Source organism: Palaemon carinicauda, chromosome 26 (genome assembly GCF_036898095.1).
Source record: "Palaemon carinicauda isolate YSFRI2023 chromosome 26, ASM3689809v2, whole genome shotgun sequence".
Taxonomy (NCBI): domain Eukaryota; kingdom Metazoa; phylum Arthropoda; class Malacostraca; order Decapoda; family Palaemonidae; genus Palaemon; species Palaemon carinicauda.
In genome coordinates this window covers 62789819-62808649 of record NC_090750.1, presented here as the reverse complement: position 1 = coordinate 62808649, position 18831 = coordinate 62789819, and the positions used below count along the sequence as shown (strand labels likewise).

The 18831-nt window shown below is 36.5% G+C and overlaps 1 protein-coding gene across 2 annotated transcripts in view; it reads right to left on the bottom strand.

The window, feature by feature from the left end:
• The window catches only part of AlaRS-m (alanine--tRNA ligase, mitochondrial), an 83863-nt gene extending 69204 nt beyond the window's left edge, over positions 1 to 14659 (bottom strand). Inside the window, exon 1 of one of the 2 annotated variants that reach the window (XM_068349628.1) lies at positions 14520 to 14659. Coding sequence is in view for 1 of the 2 variants with exons in the window: in XM_068349627.1 (XP_068205728.1) it covers positions 14186 to 14209 (24 nt within the window). In the remaining variant the exon portion in view is untranslated. Of the gene's footprint in view, positions 1 to 14185; positions 14428 to 14519 lie in introns of those variants that run through there. The other variant, XM_068349627.1, reaches the window with a different exon arrangement.
• Positions 14660 to 18831: the final 4172 nt, after the last annotated feature.

Genomic DNA, 18831 nt, shown 5'->3' with positions numbered 1-18831 from the left:
TAACCGCCTAAGGACCACGGAAAGTAAAAAGGGAAGTTAACTAACTACCCTGGAGGCGAACCTCCTTATCGTTCTAGGATGCAATGAAGAGCTGGCAGTAGTCACGGGGGAACTTCTAAGAGAAGGGAACGCCCCTGACGAACGCCTTGAGAAACGGCGGCGAAGCCGACGCCCCAGGATAAACAGGACAGCTCTGCTTCGAAGGCACACAACAGGCACGAAGAAACAGCATCGTAAACTGGAAAATAAAACAGAATAATTATTTAACAGAAATTCCCCCGGGTGAAACCTCAAGGGAAAGAACACAAGAACGAAAGAAGGTATGCGCCGCCCCTCCCCCACCCGGCATGCCCAGGTGAGGGGGGGGGGGGGGACGAAGGTTAACAAAACAGAATTATAACATGATAATTATGCAACTGACTTTGAATGTACCAAGGATCACCGACCCCCGAAGGGACGTGAGCCCTGAGCAGGAAAGTTAAAACACAATTATATTCATAAAAATAATTGAAACAAATAAAACGAAATAGCGACTCGGTCCTGAGAGGCTATCGTAGGCGTAGTACAGAGTAAGAGGTGAACGACCTCAAGAGAAGGGCCGGTCTCCACGAAATCAACCATGGTGGCCTAGGAGTGAAAGGCCATGATCAAGAAAAGATCGTAGTGGCCTGCAAAGCCGGCAATACTCTCGTAGAACGTACACAACACACACCGCACAACACCGAAAGCAAAGGAAACTTACTATTTTCTATACACCAAAATATACATAAACATCAATAATGTTTAAATATATTAAGTATAAGAAAAGACAAGTTAAAAGACAAAACAATAATGGCCGTCAAGTGAGGATAGGAGCGGAGACTTCCGATCGCTATCCGAGCCAAAAGTAAAGTGGAGTATTCTCCGGTGTGTGTGAGGGGGAGGGGTAGCTAGCTACCCCTCCCTAACCCCCGCTAACTAGCGGAAGGGTAGGAAACCCTCGTTAAAACTTTTATGGCTCGTCGTTCAGCTACGCCGAAGTAATTACCCCATGTTAATAGCGTGGTTTGTATTTCAGTTACGGAACAAAAATAATTTAGGTTACTACTCTAACAGAATATCAAATGAACACGTATATGCGACCAAAAACAAGCCCTTCCTCATTATATAATGTAGGTCTCTTAAATTAATGTGAAAATTACCTGTTTATATCATTTATTTCATATGGCTTTTAATATTCTTGTACATTAAAGAATAGGTGTCATCAAGACTACTGTACAATATCAAGGTTTTTATAACAAGTTGCGCAAAGACTGGTACATAGAGATCAGATAACTCTTGGCACAGATGACAATGCCTAACCATGATGAGTTATGAGAATATAACAATTTCAAATATTATGTTTACCATAATTCTTAACAACATTTGCACTATAAACTCATCTGAAAATTAGGATAAAGATGGTATAATCTGTTAACTGAAGTACAAATTATCAAATCAATATGTCCAAATATACACTATGTAGTTGGAACTTGGTCAATAGAGATGATCAAATAGCTTCACTTAACCACTTGTAGAGTTGTCCTATTCACACTACAATGTCAGTTATAACAACTGCCAAATCAGCAGTATTTCTGAAATATTTAAACAAAAATAAATACATAAACCTAGTTTGCATAAAACTTTTCCAAAAGTTAATCTACAGTATTGGCAAATCAATCCTAATTACAATTTTCAATGCTACAAGATAGTGATCAGTTTAACTGAAAAGTTCAGTAGAATACAAATTTCCAAAGGACGTTCACAATGTGACAAAATTGACAAACTTTACTGTCGTGTTTAAATAAATCTTTTGAGTTTCCTACAACATTGCATGTACTACAGTACTTTATTTCCACTAGTTTATGCATATTCTAATTGCTACAATAATGCACATTTTCCCATTATAAGAAGACATGTCGAGATACTGAGTATACACTAAAATGTATCATACATCTTTTTAAAGACCGTCCATTACAGAAACAACTCCATAATCTTAAAAGCAAATCTGAGGATACCGTCAATAATTATCTATAAAACAAACTTTTTGATCATCATGACCCTTACCATGCCATGGAAATAACTAAAATTACAGTACAGCGATCAAATAAAATATGAATTCTAACAGTACAAAAATAGGCATTCCAGTTTATGTAAACTACAAGAGCAACCTTCGTTTTCGCACTTTAGATGGAATCAATGCTGGGCTTCTTCAAATAAATTCAGACTTTCTACATTATATGACATATTTCTGGTTGAATCAATTCTACAACATTTAATCTTCGGTAGGTGCTGGAAACAAAAACAAAAAAAAACCTAAACAGCTGTTTTAATTTTATGAAAAATTAGTTTTGGAGTGTCAGTACTTAAATCATCTATATCTTTAACCAGGATCATCCTTCCTAAATTACAAAAAAAGGAAATTAAAAAAATGACCACAAACTTTATCACTAATACATGACTATTAAAATTTCTAACCATTAATGAGCACTACATGGATGTAATGAGAATGTCTGAATATCATCTTTGCTATTTGCTACTCACCGAGGCAAACATATCAGATCTCATAATTCAACTTAATAAATAAAACCCCGAGTGGCAAACTAAGACAAATATTTTAATAAATGTATAGTACATTTCCTTATGTACATGAAACTACCAAACATTCAAGTCCTATATACAGTAGATAATGTTTTTAATGCAAAGCAAAGATTTTATATTCTTCAATATAAATTTAATTCAGAAAGACCCACGATTCCCAAGCTACAATGGAATTGAATCTGAAAAGTGAACTAGTTAAAAAAGTATCTATTTCAACAGGTTATGGTGAACCCAGATGAAGCTAGAAGTACCAATAAAGCCCTTTTATGGTAAAACCTAATTGCATAAAAAATTAAATAAAACTTTCCACTCCATATCATTGCTTTTAAGAAGCAAACATTCTAAAAATAAACATCTAAAATAATATGTAGCTAAACACAGATTTCTCTACAGGTTGATAAACATTTATTAAAACTTTGAAATGCAAAGTTGAACGATGAAAGCCATCCATTAATGCATTCTCAAAACTGTCATCTATTGAAAATATAAAAGAATAATCAAAGTTTCCAGCACAGACCATAATGAAAAATACAAAACTAACAAGGCCACTTTTTGGATTCTCTACTATAATTTCTCCAACAATTAAGGCAATACTAAAATATAAATAATAATAATACTGTAATAATATAAATGTTTAGAAACCCTACATTGTTGCTCTAATTCCAACAATAAAATATTGTACACATATTTTCTTCAAATACTTGCACTGACCAGGCTAGAATTTTTTAAAATGTTGCCAAGAAATTTTGATAACACTCACGTATACATACCAAAATCAATTCACTGCACATCAATCACCATATCACTCATCATGGTATGCCTTGTATAAGTTATTATCGGAATAAAAATCCTCCTCCTACCATAAAGAGCAAAAGCAGAGGTAACTACAATGTATATACTGTAGTTCGTATAGCTTAAACTCATTACTTCTTGGAAAGGAATATTTGTGCTAAAACAGATGGACAAGACAAAATGTAAATCACACAACAACTTTTAGTCAAATATTGCAATAACTTCAATAATGCCATCTACGAGTCGAAATTCAACTGCAACACAAAACCAAACAACATTCATGAAGGCTGGTTATTATGATGGTTAAATACAGTAATAAAGAAGCCAGCATTATCCACCTATGAGTACAGCATTATCTTCTGTAAAACCGTACTAAAAATATACATCTCATCTCTCATATTCCCACGTGGAGTTACTATATCTATATTCAATGGTCAAGTGTGCTTGACCGCGGTCATGTACATGAAAATGCAAAAGCATAATACGAAACAAACAAATTGACATATTCCAACTCTATGAAAGCTTTGGTTACCTACAAACACCCCTTCAAAGATTGATTTAGCGCCTGCACATATGCTTCATGTAACTGTCGAACAAAATCGTCTTTCTTTAACAGAAGTGTAAATGCCTGTACTAACTGTTCTTGAGTTAAGGGAGTAATTTGAGATGAAATTGCAGCGATACCATCATGCAAAGATTCTTGTGATCCATTTAATGGTCTCATGTCCATACTTGTAGCATTACCTGGAGTAAGTAATCCTGGAAAATTGCGAGGACCAACATTATCTGTTGGGGGAGTACCATGTAATGATGGCTCACAAGTTCGAGAACTGGTAAAAACTTGCGGAGATAACAGAGACTGTTCTGACTGCTGATACTGCTGTTGCGTGTAGAGGTGGGGTTGTGTCTGAGCTTTTAAATGTGGATTAAGCTGGTTAGAATCGTCATCCTTCACCTGATTAGACATCCTCAAATTATCTTTAAATCTTCCTTCAAGTTCTTGTAAAGATATTGGAGCTCCAGGCACACTTGAAGACAGAGTTGAAGGATGGTGAGGCTGTGTTCCCGAACCAGGAATCGGAATGGGATTCGTACCCCCCTGCTGATTCTGTACGCTGGCACCTGCAGGCAGCTGTACCATAGCTTGACCTCCAACTGCAACGGCACCCTGGAATAATTTTTGCAATACTGGGTGTGTTCCAGACGAGGCGTTAACCGAGGAATCTGTTGGCCCAGTACTAGAAGGAGAGGGTAAACCAGTACCACCAATGTTGCCACCAGCTTGTGCTCCTGACACTTTGGCAAAAAAGTCTGCAACAGTGTTCTGTTCCCCTGCCTGAACTCTGAGTGGGGAAGGCTTTACCAGATCATTATTTACTTGTGTAGCTCCAGTTGCCATACTCCGGGGTTCCTGTCGTTTACTCTCAAACTCCCCATGAGCACGGGAAAGCATACTTATGATATCCCCACCGGGTGCTCCAGCAACTGCAACAGCAGGATCTGCCATTATATTGGATGGAGCTGGCTGGGGAGCAGTTGTTACATCATCCTTTAAGTTTTCTTGTATGGCAGCAGCTATCCGAGGCACGTCATCAGCCTCTGAAAACCATATTCCATATATGAGCCCCTTTGTGTTCCTAAACAAGAGATACGGAGGTTTAACTTGTAAGTCACAGGCAGAGGTGAGAGGCTCAATAAAATTTGATTTATTTATCCTGTTGATAATGGTTACCATATGATGAGGAGGTGCAGCTCTTGAGTAGACCATTAGTGTTCCTTCTACTTCAGTTTTGGACCAAGATTTCTCTAGTTCATATGAATACAATGCCGTTCGATTGGCACTATCCACAATCTGTGCCACATGAGGGTCAATTCTTCTAACAGAATTCAGTCTGATTTGGTCCCGCTCCATACCTGTGAAAATAGGGTACACTCAGTAACTTGCAAAATGCTACGGTCAAAATCAATTTCAAATGGGGAGGGCTTAAGAATGTGAATAGAAAGAAAACCTACCCAACCACTTAACCTGAAACCCAAAATAAAGTTGTAACTAGAAAAATAATGCAAGCAAAATTCTTTGACAATAAATTTAACCTAATCATACCCAAGGAGAAAATCCTTGCTTTCTCATTCATGATTAAGCATGAAATTGCACACTATAACTATACAAATGGTTAAGCTATTCACAAATAACTGAGGTCATCATAAGGGCTGAGTAATCCCAAAATTCCACGTGGTATGGACCAGTTCCAAATATCATCAATCCAAGCAGTGAGTATATACATTGTTATCATTTTAGAAAAGTGAACATTCTACAGTCAAATAATTTAAAAAACTATTAAAAATTGCTTTGATTTATTCGAGAATATTTGACTTCCGGCAATAACAAATTCAAGAAACTACATCATAACTTTAATAATCATAACATTACACTATAGCATGACAAAGGCATTTCCAAAGGAGTTATACATGTACTTACAATTAATTACAATGTAGCAACAATAGTCCTTCCACATAGAAAAATACTGTATGCAGACAGGGCTCCCAAGCAATTATGGTAGCAATTAAGTCATTCCTTAACCCTTTTACCCCCAAAGGACGTACTGGTACGTTTCACAAAACTCATCCCTTTACCCCCATGGACGTAGCGGTACGTCCTTGCAAAAAAATGCTATAAAATTATTTTTTTTCATATTTTTGATAATTTTTTGAAAAAATTCAGGCATTTTCCAAGAGAATGAGACCAACCTGACCTCTCTATGACAAAAATTAAGGCTGTTGGAGCAATTTAAAAAAAATATACTGCAAAATGTGCTGGGGAAAAAATAACCCCTTGGGGGTTAAGGGTTGGAAATTTCCAAAGAGCCTGGGGGTAAAAGGGTTAACAGAGATTTTATAACTTAACTTTACACTTATTTCTATCATATTTACTCAAATATCAAGCTTCCTTATTAATGCAACTATCATCATCATATCATACTCATAGTGAAAGTTAGAACCCCTCCCTGGTGGTCTGTGTAAAGCACTTGAAGCTCTATTAATGTCCTGTTCCCTTTTCTTAAAAATAATGTTGGTTAACTAAACTGTTTTATCCATTTCTTACAACTGTGCATACAGTAATGCATTTTCTGGTTATAGTCTGTTTACTTGGTGTATATATTTTTGTCATTCGTGTATTCCATCCTGGTCAAGTTATATTTAGGCACAAGTTATATTTTTCCTTTTGATGGGTATAAATGTGCCTACATTATGTCAAATTTTAACCCTTTTACCCCCAAAGGACGTACTGGTATGTTTCACAAAAGCCATCCCTTTACCCCCATGGACGTACCGGTATGTCCTTGCAAAAAAATGCTATAAAATTCTTTTTTTTTTTTCATATTTTTGATAATTTTTTGAGAAAATTCAGGCATTTTCCAAGAGAATGAGACCAACCTGACCTCTCTATGACAAAAATTAAAGCTGTTAGAGCAATTTTAAAAAAATATACTGCAAAATGTGCTGGGAAAAAAATAACCCCCTGGGGGTTAAGGGTTGGAAATTTCCAAATAGCCTGGGGGTAAAAGGGTTAAAAGTAATTTGTACTTTTCCTAGCAATAAAAACCTGGGTACTTTGAATTTGAAATAACTTCCGCACTAGTTGGAACAGCCATTGAATCGTTAACATGGTACTGTGATTAGTTAACAAGTGCAGTGTGGGGAAAGCCCAGTCCACCTGTCCAACAGAACTAAGCCACTTTTGACCTTCGCCCTAGGGAATGAGACCGGTGGTTGAGGTGGGAAGTGAATCTTCGTGGTCAGGTTTGTTTAGCTGGAGAAAATACATAATACTTTTAAAGTTTTGCCTTTCTTTATTTAGATATAGAGGCTTTCTCTTTGGTGGACAACAGTCACCTAGAATCAAACTGGAAGGTTCTTTCTCAATCATGGAAATTTTATCCTTTCTGATCTACCACCAGTATGAGGAAGAAAACTCCAACAATCTTTTAACAGCTAATCATTAGAATGTAGGAGCTGATAGGGCTTCTGTCAACACTGGACTTACAAAGAAACCAGTACAGTACTAGGTCATAGAAAATCTCTGTCAACACTGTACTTACAAAGAAACCAGTACAGTACTAGGTCATAGAAAATCTCTGTCAACACTGTACTTACAAAGAAATCAGTACAGTACTAGGTCATAGAAAATCTCTGTCAACACTGTACTTACAAAGAAACCAGTACAGTACTAGGTCATAGAAAATCTCTGTCAACACTGTACTTACAAAGAAATCAGTACAGTACTAGGTCATAGAAAATCTCTGTCAACACTGTACTTACAAAGAAACCAGTACAGTACTAGGTCATAGAAAATCTCTGTCAACACTGTACTTACAAAGAAATCAGTACAGTACTAGGTCATAGAAAATCTCTTGTCAACACTGTACTTACAAAGAAACCAGTACAGTACTAGGTCATAGAAAATCTCTGTCAACACTGTACTTACAAAGAAACCAGTACAGTACTAGGTCATAGAAAATATATCTCCCTAAAACTTACACGATGTTGGCAGTGTCAAACCAGTCATCACATTTCGAGAAATGTTTAGCAAGACATTGACCCATCCTCCTCATTGTAAGGAAGATGGGAGAGTTATTTCTTGGCAGACAGTTTGCAAGAGAGATGCTCCAAGACATATTTCAGCATCAGATGTCTGACCAGCGTGCAAGGGTTACAAGTGCTGCATCCCTTTGAGAGGGGAGCAAAAGAGGAAGAAGAGCCAAGTCATTCCGTATTTCCTCGAGACTTGCGCCAAACTTTTTTATTTTATCAAAGGAAGGAGATTCACCTGCCCAATGAGTAAAGCTCAACCCATACAGAGCTCGTTACCTTGGCTAAAATGCATACTTGAGCCACAAGGTAGCTAGGATAGTTACACAATTACTGAGCAGTCATCTCAAACCCCAAAGAAAGGGATTAAAGAGCCTGTGGCCAATGTCTGTAGTTTATAGAAAGGTGAAGGCGATCCAAAACCTTCAGACAACCTTCAGCTGCAAGGACACCAACGGCTAAACTGTGATGTAATTAACAGCTCTGCTTGAGAGGGCAGAGGTCCACACTGATTAAAGTTTTGTTTGCAAACAAGCAGCCTCACTTTGCCAAATGGATCAGTGTCTGAACACTTCCTTGTCTCTGGTGGGGTTAATGAGCAGACAGCAACACTATCGAGTTCTCATCAAGTAGCAATGCAGAACCCTCACATGACAAGGCATCTTTGTGTAAACTTACATTGGAGGGATTGAATCAAGAAGGTCAAGAACTGGTGTTGGAGATTAAAATGTACTGGACCTTTGTAATAAAAGTCTGTGAAACAACAAAAGTGAAAGAAACTAATTTCCCTCAAAAGATTAACAAAAAGAGCTCTTGAAAATCAACTACTCTCTTCTTAACACAGAAGAAAGATAATCTTTAGGGAGAGATCCCTTTGAGGTCCTCCTCACGTCAGCAGGAGGTGCGTGTGTCCATGCACCGAGGATGAGAACCATCCCACCCATGGAGGCAAGTCTCGGGGCATAACTGCTTAAAGTTAACTGAGCATGGACCGTTCCCCCAAGGAGGAGGGATAGAAAACTCTACCAAGGAGCTTCTTCAGCTGAAGCAGGTGATGAAGTTGCATTTCCTACATCGGCCAATCATATTTTCTTCTTACCAAATATACAGTAGTTCAGTAGCTCCTAATGATCAGGACCACGTGCACTGCCTCTCAATGTTTATTGATAAAAGTAGCCTAAGAAAATATAATTACCAGTCAAACAGTATTCGCAGATATTTCTTCCTTTGCTTGGGCATGAGTCAAACTATCCTCAATAAAAATACTCATATCATAATAAGTATGCTATCTCACCTGGGAAAGACTGCAAAGAGGTCATTCCAAGAGGCCCAGGCGGACACATGTGAACATCCGAGGAGCTTTAGAGGCCCTTTTGTGATAACTGAAGGACTGAGTGCCCCACAAGTCCCTGAGTAACCAAAAGCGTGAAGGCGCCCTTTCAAGAGGCCAAGCTAATGGAAGAGGATTGCAGAAGGTGGTAAAAGACTTCCAGCTAAAAATATACAATCTTTCCATCTACACTGCATGTCCAGAGACAGAACCTGTAAGGTAGGTCTGGAACAGATTCGGATGAAACATGAAGAGGGTATCAAGGAAAGGCAAAGTATTCCCATACTGACAGTTGGAGAACAGGCTGGTAGTTATCAGAAAAGGGAGGATCTCTAGCATTGATGAAAGAGGAGAGGGAGCGTTGACCCCATACTTTGAGCACAGGGCTGCAGTCTGTCAACCATAGGTCCATGGTTGTCAAGTTACACTCAATGACAACCTCAAGATTCCATTTTCTCAACACTGACTACCACAATAACCCTGTTTAGAAAAGGAACCGCAGCCCATCATCAAGGTAGGAGGTGAAAGAGAGCATCCCAGCTCTTCCGACACACAGCTGACAGAAGGTATACAAAGGCCTGCGTACCTCTGTCATACCTGGCTACTGGGTAGTCAGGGGAAACTGGGTTAGGCTGCAATTCCTGACCCTCTTAGGGTTGGGGACCTCCTGAGTGTTGTGCACCCGCTAGGAGAGGGTGTCACCAAGAGACCTATTCTTGAGACTACAAATGGTCTTCCTTCAGGGGACCCATCAGGGTTTTGTTCACCCCCACAAAGGATTGTCTCATCAAGAGCCCTTTTCATGTGAATAAGACTGTCCTTCCTGGATTTTTTAGACTACAGTACTACTACTACTCAAAAGCAGCAGTAGAAGCATCAGAAGAGGTGGGGAACAAGCTGCTGCTTCTGCTTACCAACTCCTCAAGTTCTGCAAGAGAAGTGGCAACCAGGAGCTTTGGTTAGTGGAAAACAGGAAAAAAAGTGTTATTATTTACAATTGAAATAAGGGTAAAATTAATTGCAAATACACTTTAACTGTACGGAAATAAGTTTTTCCCGTAAGGAAAGTTTTCCTGAACGAAAATAAGAATTTTAAGAGTAACTCAAAATACCATAAAATTTAACACACCCTCACCTAACCTAACCTAGAAGTTCCCAGGTCACAGACCTAACCGGTTGGCTTATTGCAAAAGTCAAGATTTTCAGTGATCAGTCTATTCTGAAGAAGTGTCCTTCATTCTACCGTGTCTCAAGTATTGTTCTCCATCTGGTCTTCACCTGCTGGTTCTCATCTTAATTTGTTGGACAGAAACTTACGGTCTATCAAATTTCTTATTCCGGATCTAAATATTAATCTCTGGTGCCGTCGTTCAATTAGTTCGTTGTGCATGTTGCGTAAGATTTATCATAATTCTGATCATCCTTTACATTCAGATCTTCCCGGACAGTTCCATCCTGTTCATAAAACTAGGCATGCAGTTAACTCTTATACTCTAGCCTTCTTCATCATAAGGTTCAATACTAGAGAGTTTTCTAGAAGTTTTATTCCCGCTGTGACCAAGTTGTGGAATGTTCTTCCTAATCGGGTAGTTGAATCCATAAAAATTCAAAAGTTCAAATTTGCAAATGTTTTTATGCAGAATAGGCTGACAATTCAGCATAGTCAGAAGTCTTTTTATAGTTTATGAAATATCTGTTATAATATTGTTACTTTTTTAAAAATTTCATTTTAATTGTTCATAACATCTAGTATCTTATCAATTTCCTTTCCTCACTAGGTTATTTTTCCCTGTTGGAGCCCTTGGGCTTATAGCATCTTGCCTTTCCAATTCAGGTTGTAGCTTAGCCAGTAAAAAAAAAAAAATAATAATAATAATAATAATAATAATATAAAAACTAAAAAAAAAAACCAGAGGAAGATATCAGTTAAAACATCGTGCCCAAGTGTACCCTCAAGCAAGAAAACCAACTTAAAACAGTGGAAGACCATAGTATTGACGCTATGGCACTACCCAAGACTGAGGGTTGTTTTGATTTAATACAAGTGATTTAAACAAGATTTAAACAATATTTAAATCAGAATAAATAAATCATGCTTCAAATCAAAATGAAATATACTGTCAGAAATTACCTTGGGAAAAAATAAAACTTCCAAAACTAGTTACTATTTATAAGCATTGCAACAAATGAAAAAATCCTAGTTGATAACCATAACATTTGGGGTAAACTTTTGTGTTCTTATGAATTGAAGTTGTAGTTGCAATTATACTATTATTATTATCATTATTATTATTATTATTATTACTATCCAAGCTACAACCCTAGTTGGAAAAGCAAGATGCTATAAGCCCAGGGGCTCCAACAGGGAAAAATAGCCCAGTGGGGAAAGGAAACAAGGAAATAAATAAATGAAGAGAACAAATTAACAATAAATCATTCTAAAAAAATTAATGTTAAAAGAGATATGTCATATATAAACTATTAACAACATCAAAAACAAATATGTCATAAATAAACTATAAAAAGACTCATGTCCGCCTAGTCAACAAAAAAGCGTTTGCTCCAACTTTGAACTTTTGAAGTTCTACTGATTCAACCACCCGATTAGGAAGATCATTCCACAACTTGGTCACAGCTGGAATAAAACTTCTAGAGTACTGCGTAGTATTGAGCCTCGTGATGGAGAAGGCCTGGCTATTAGAATTAACTGCCTGCCTAGTATTACGAACAGGATAGAATTGTTCAAATCATTAAGGTCTTGATTATTTAACAGCGTTAATAGGAATGACTAATTTTGTTGCTAGTACATGGAGTAGTCCTTAATATGTTTTCTTAGGTTCATTTCTTACTATGTACTGTATGTTAACCCTTTTACCCCCAAAGGACGTACTGGTACGTTTCACAAAAGCCATCCCTTTACCCCCATGGACGTACCAGTACGTCCTTGCAAAAAAATGCTATAAGAATTTTTTTTTTCATATTTTTGATAATTTTTTGAGAAAATTCAGGCATTTTCCAAGAGAATGAGACCAACCTGACCTCTCTATGACAAAGATTAAGGCTGTTAGAGCAATTTAAAAAATATATACTGTAAGATGTGCTGGGAAAAAAATAACCCCTTGGGGGTTAAGAGTTGGAAATTTCCAAATAGCCTGGGGATAAAAGGGTTATGTTTTTTAGGTTCATTTCTTACTATGTACTGTACGATAAAATAACACTGCTGTATATTTGCATTTTTGTTTGATTGTAGCTTAGCTTATTTTATAGTATTTATGTACTAGTTACTATAACCTGTCCACTACGATTAAATCATTAGTCGGAATTTTGGTTTTTAAGAGAAAAACTCGTCTTGAGTAAAGTACATTAATCTATGGTTAAATGCCAGAAAATACCCTCATAAGACAAATGAAAGTAAATATATACTTTAATTACTAGCGAAACTGAAATTCGCTATAAGAAAAGGATGAGTGCTAGCTAGGTTGGTATTTTTCTTTATATGCCCAATAGGAGTTGGGGCATATTAACTTACATATCGGTCGATTAAAATGTGAAGTATGTTTTTCACTTTAAATTCATTGTTGACATCCAAGAGACTTAAAGGAGACTTATTGTGTATGCTTGGTTCCGGCTAAGGGTTGTGACCTGGGAAGGGGGTCCGAGGGGGGTTTGGCCCTTGGCTAGGGGTTGTGACCTGGGAACTACTAGGTTAGGTTAGGTGGGTTTGTTAGGTTCTGTACCCTTTCACAAATATCAAGTGTTAAATAATCATGTTTTGATCTGTTTTCAGCCACTTACATGAACCAAATATTTTTCCAACTGGTTATCTTGTGCTTATTTTGCATTTCTGACCATTATTATTGCTACAAATCACTCGTTTATGACATTTCCCCACCCCAAAAAAAACCCTGGTTTCTCCCTGGAGTCCCCCATAATTGTCTTTATATAAGGGGGTCCAAAACCTCATGAACGGGTGGTTTGCCTCAATAGTCGGTAAAGAGAAATGCATAGAACACAAGATATCGAGTAGGAAAAATATACGATTCATGTATTTGGCTAGAAATTAAAGTATCATATTTACCAATATAAATTTGATTTAAATCAAATAAATCTATTCTATTCAAATCATAATTTTTTCAACCATGCCAAGATTAAAGAACAATGGTTTGATTTTGGAGTGGTCATTTATAAGACCCAAGTGGTCAGGCTGCAAAAATCCTATTAGTCAGGTTGGGGGCAGGAATCGGGCAAGGACCCAACATGCTAGGTTAGGCAAGGATGTCTTCCTCTACTTCACTTATTTTCTGTGGGTTATCATTGTGGTCCCCCATTGTTATCATGTCTTGGAAGACACAACTGCTACAGTAACCTTTATAATTTAAATATATTTCATATTAACCTCACAGTCCCAAATGTCAGCATTATGCAAAACAGATGAAAATCACATTTTCAACTCCGAAATACAGCCCTCTCCCACATGATACAGAGTAAATTTTTTTTCATACTTCCAAGACTTTGCCTAAAGCCTACTTATATAAGTAGACGTTAGCCAGGCCGGTATTATTGTACTGTATTACACGGTAACGTAACCTAGGGAAAAAACTACTTTTCTCTATAGAAAATGGTCCGTTCTCTTCGAAAATGACACTCGTTCCTGTCGGAAATTAATAGTTTCAGACATTTATATATATCTATATCCACGGATAATGGGGGACCCCCATGGGAACTCGGGGTTTTGGGACGGGAAAACATACTGGGGAAACAATATATAATGGTATAAAAAAAGCCTTTTCAGTCAAACTTTACCGTTAGGCCCAACACTCCCTTACTTCACATACGACCTGGCATTAGCCTTACCTTAACCCTGCCGTCCTCAGCCATATTTTAGGAGGTCCTAAGGGGGTCCTAAGGGGGTCCTGAGACGAACGTCTAAAATCTAAAAAAACAAACTCTAACAAACTCTCAACTATTTCAGTCGATCTTTAAAACACAAGTCTCGTGTCCAAACGTCAAATGCCCAGAAAGAACTAAAACAATAACCAGATATTACACTTGTCAATAATTATTTCAGGTCAGTTTAGGTTACAGGACAGGAGGCTAGGCGAGGGAATCGAACCTATGCACTACCGAACAGCCTTCCCCGTTAAGTAATTGTCATCACTAAAACTAAAACGACATCGTTTATACTCACCTTAGCACTATTAAGCACTTCTAAATGGCAACAGTATATCCTTGTCAATTTAAACAACTCTTGTTACACTCTTTAAACATCACAATACGGTCAGATCAGACAGCCGAAATGATTAGTTTACATCAGAGTTGCCAGATTATTCGACTGGATTATCGTACATGAGCCTTAAAATTGTCGTTTTTTCAACCAAAATTATCGTACACAGTTTCAATATAATTATCTACGAGTTATGTGATTATTATTATTATTATTATTATTATTATTACTATCCAAGCTACAACCCTAGTTGGAAAAGCAAGATGCTATAAGCCCAGGGGCTCCAACAGGGAAAAATAGCCCAGTGAGGAAAGGAAATAAGGAAATAAATAAATGAAGAGAACAAATTTACTATAAGTCATTCTAAAAAAAGTAATGTCAAAAGAGATATATCATATATAAACTATTAACAACATCAAAATCAAATATGTCATAAATAAACTATAAAAAGACTCATGTCCGCCTGGTCAACAAAAAAGCATTTGCTCCAACTTTGAACTTTTGAAGTTCTACTGATTCAACCACCCGATTAGGAAGATCATTCCACAACTTGGTAACAGCTGGAATAAAACTTCTAGAATACTTATTTCAAAATATTTTAGTATAACTGTTTAATCAAACACACACATACATGTATATACATAAGGTATGTATTGTACATCGTACTAGACCTAAAATAATCGTACATGTACGATAATTATCGTACGAATGGCACCCCTGGTTTACATTACCGAAGTGGTAAAGTCGTTCAGTTGATATGAGTCTGTTAGTCAGCAAACACTGAATTGGGTGTGTAAGCTATCAAGGTTTTTCATTACTCAACATCACAGCATACAATGTACAATCTGTTTTTCTTTAAAGAATTAAAAGGCTATTTAAGGGTTATTTTCCTGGTTCTCAATAAAGAATCTGCAAAATTTGTTTGTCTTATACATTACTAAGTATTTAGATATCGACGTAATCTATGCTAACTGTGAAATTCGTGGCATCATAACTTTACATGAATAAAAAAGAAAGTCTTTGACTTGTTAGAAGCATTAATATCATCAGCAATTCGGATGTTTAGAGGGAGCTTGTTATACAATATTAAAGCTGCATATCTGAAAGTTCTTACTTGTTTACTTGTTTTGGGTTTAAATCCAACCCTCCACTGAAGTCGAGTGAACTACTTCTCGGGCGGGTCCATATCAATCATCTAACGAAACATTTTCATTATAACTTATACAATTCTTTGATTGTAGCATCTTCCAAATCATATGATCTTGTGAAAAGTAATGTCTTTAGTTTCTTCTTAAACTCTAAAGAACATACAGTAGAGGTTCCTCTTAACCCCAATGACTTAAGATCATCCGTAACTATTCTTGTGTCGATGCAATTTGTTGGCTACACAAATTACACAATGTGCGGTAATTCTTATTATAGCCCGAATTCACGACTGGTAGTTCCTCCCCATAAGTATTCATATTTTATATTTTATGTGTGTTTACGGTATTCGTTTATTAACATCGTTATATTTTAGGTTGGCCAGATGGTGTGTCTTTGGTGCGTTTATTTTTAGCCCCCTCCAAGATCAAAAGTATTTGGCATGAAATTTTATGTGAATCCAAAAAAAAAAACCCGAATCTAACATAAATTTCTGGGACAAAGTTCAGGTTAAATCCCCCTCCAAGATGACCCCAAGGGGTTGCATTCCTCCCGTAAAGTATTAAGCTAGAAATTCTGTATCTAAGTAACCCAGAAATAACCAAATCTTACCTAAATTTCCGGGTCTTTACATGGGTCAGATGCCTCTAATTGGCCACCGTAAAGGGATTCAATTACTAAATTATGAAGAAACTAGGTGCAGACTTTTCCTGGTATGCTTAACAGTTAACATTGGTTATAACATTGTAATCCGAATGTTTTATGTTTTTTTTTTTTTTCAGGCGAGTAGTCCTCGAATAAACGAATGTTATTGAATATTTCCTTCGTGTCAACTGCAAGGCTGGAGAAAAGTAAAGTGCTATTTACATGAAAATTGCTAGAAGGTTTAAGAAATCACGATAAAAAAAAACAATTTAATACATTTCTGGTGAAATATAAGGATAATGAGGACTATTCAAGTGTATTACTTAACAAGACCCTACATATCATTCATAATGACTCATATGTTCAATCACAAGCCTGTGATGCAATGTAAGACAATGAAGTCAAAAAATGTTTTCATCTCCCGAGGAAGCGAACTCAATCACGATTTATCACCTTCAGTATGTTAGGCACAACAGCAATGTAGTTATACGCACTATATATAATGTGCTAGTTACTGCTCTAGGTTGCCTGATTCTTCTGTCCCAAACTCTTTCCATTTGGCTTGAAGTGGGTCATCTTACACTGGAAACACTGTTACATAAGCGTGAATCAACTGTACTCAAAACTTGGAGAACAAGTATGCAAAGCAATTCCTTTCCTACATTTATTCTCCAGTTGTGATTATACAACATAATTTTCACGGAAAAGCAAAGTTCATCCTTTATAACTACTCTATAAAAAAAAAATGCCAGCATCCAAGTTATGGGTGCTAATATCGGACTTTCAGAGGATTTTGATAAAGAAGCTTTTAAGGCCATCGACAATAGTGATTGTTCCATGTATGAATACCCGAAATTTTAATCAGTTAATGAACTACAGATAGAATTACTCCTGAAAAAAAAATGAAAGTCCAAGACAAATGAAGAGATAATCAAGTATACCAAAAGAGTAGATGGGAGTTGTCTACCTCCAACTGCGCTAGGAAATATTTATTTTGATATTACTATTCTTAAAATATTTTATTTTTCCTTATATCCTTTCCTCTCTGGGCTATTTTCCCTGTTGGGGCCCCTGGGCTTATAGCATCCTGCTTTTCCAACTAGGATTGTAGCTTAGCATTTAATAATAATAATAATAATAATAATAATAATAATAATAATAATAATAATAATAATAATAATAATAATAATAATAATAATAGTGCTTAGACATGGATTTAGCAACGAACTATAATGCGGTTGACAATTGGTTCCAACTTACGGGCTGCCAACGCAAGAGCCCGTGTCCTGCTATAGGCAGGGCAATCTAAACCACCCCCCCTTTTTTTTTTCCCTACGAGCCTTGAAGGTGTGAAGACTGTTTGCATCTCATACAGAGCGCTGGTGAATGGCCAGACAGGGCCCAACGCCAGAAAATATAGTCAAGATTCATAAATCCAAAAGTGTATAGCCTACAGATTGACCGTGGTCATAAACAAGAGCTTGGTCCATTTATTCAAATGTCTTTATTATTGAACAATGACCACGGTCAATCTGAAATGAACATAAAACATATTTAGAATAAATGATGAACAATGTATATAACTCAAATGAACATAAAACATATTAAGAATAAATGATGAACAATGTATATAACTCAATGTTTATAACTCTCTACTAACTACCTAAGGCAAGTGGCTCTTTTCTTGCACACCTCACCCTTTCTTATTACAACTGGTATATTGTGGTTGGTTGGGAATTGAGAGAATAGGCTAATAAAAGTGGTTCGACGGTGATGCTTCTCCTAAGTCTATCAATTCAATTTGTCGTAACGATGATGAATACGTAGACAAGTATGATGATGCTGGTGTCATAGTTTTTTTTTTCTTTTTCTTTTATATACCTATAATTTCACGATTTAAGTATTCTTAATTTTTTTCTAAAGTGGATCGCCCCCACCCCCACCACCTTTTTAGAAAAAAAAACGTTTGACTAAAAAGGGATTTTCACGAAAAAATAAACTTTGACTGTTAGACTCTGCATATGATTGGCAAACAATTTATCTTATCAGTTACCTTTATTTTCAGGTTTCATCCTTTATTAAGTTATTTCGGTTTTTATAAATTTTCCTACGACGGCTCTACTCCTCAAAAGTTAAACACTATTTGGGATTCAATATTTGAAAGTAAATTCATGAGAGTCATGAGCATTAGTGTCGAAACGATTTAAATTACAAACTCGATATTGCCATGAATATGTACAGTAGAGTCAAAATGAACTTTTATTCCCTTCAATAGACAAGTGGTTTATTTTCTTTTTGTATCGATTCTTATACTTAACCGCTTTCATAAAAACGAATTTTCCTTTGTGTCTTTATTCTCGAGTCAGGAGTTAATTTAGAATCACAAACTCATAAACTATTTGTAGCTGAAAGCAGGAGAGTTACCTATGTTGGTGATAATATCACAAATAGACCTTTGTTAAAAAATAATCGGTTTTCATAAGCAATA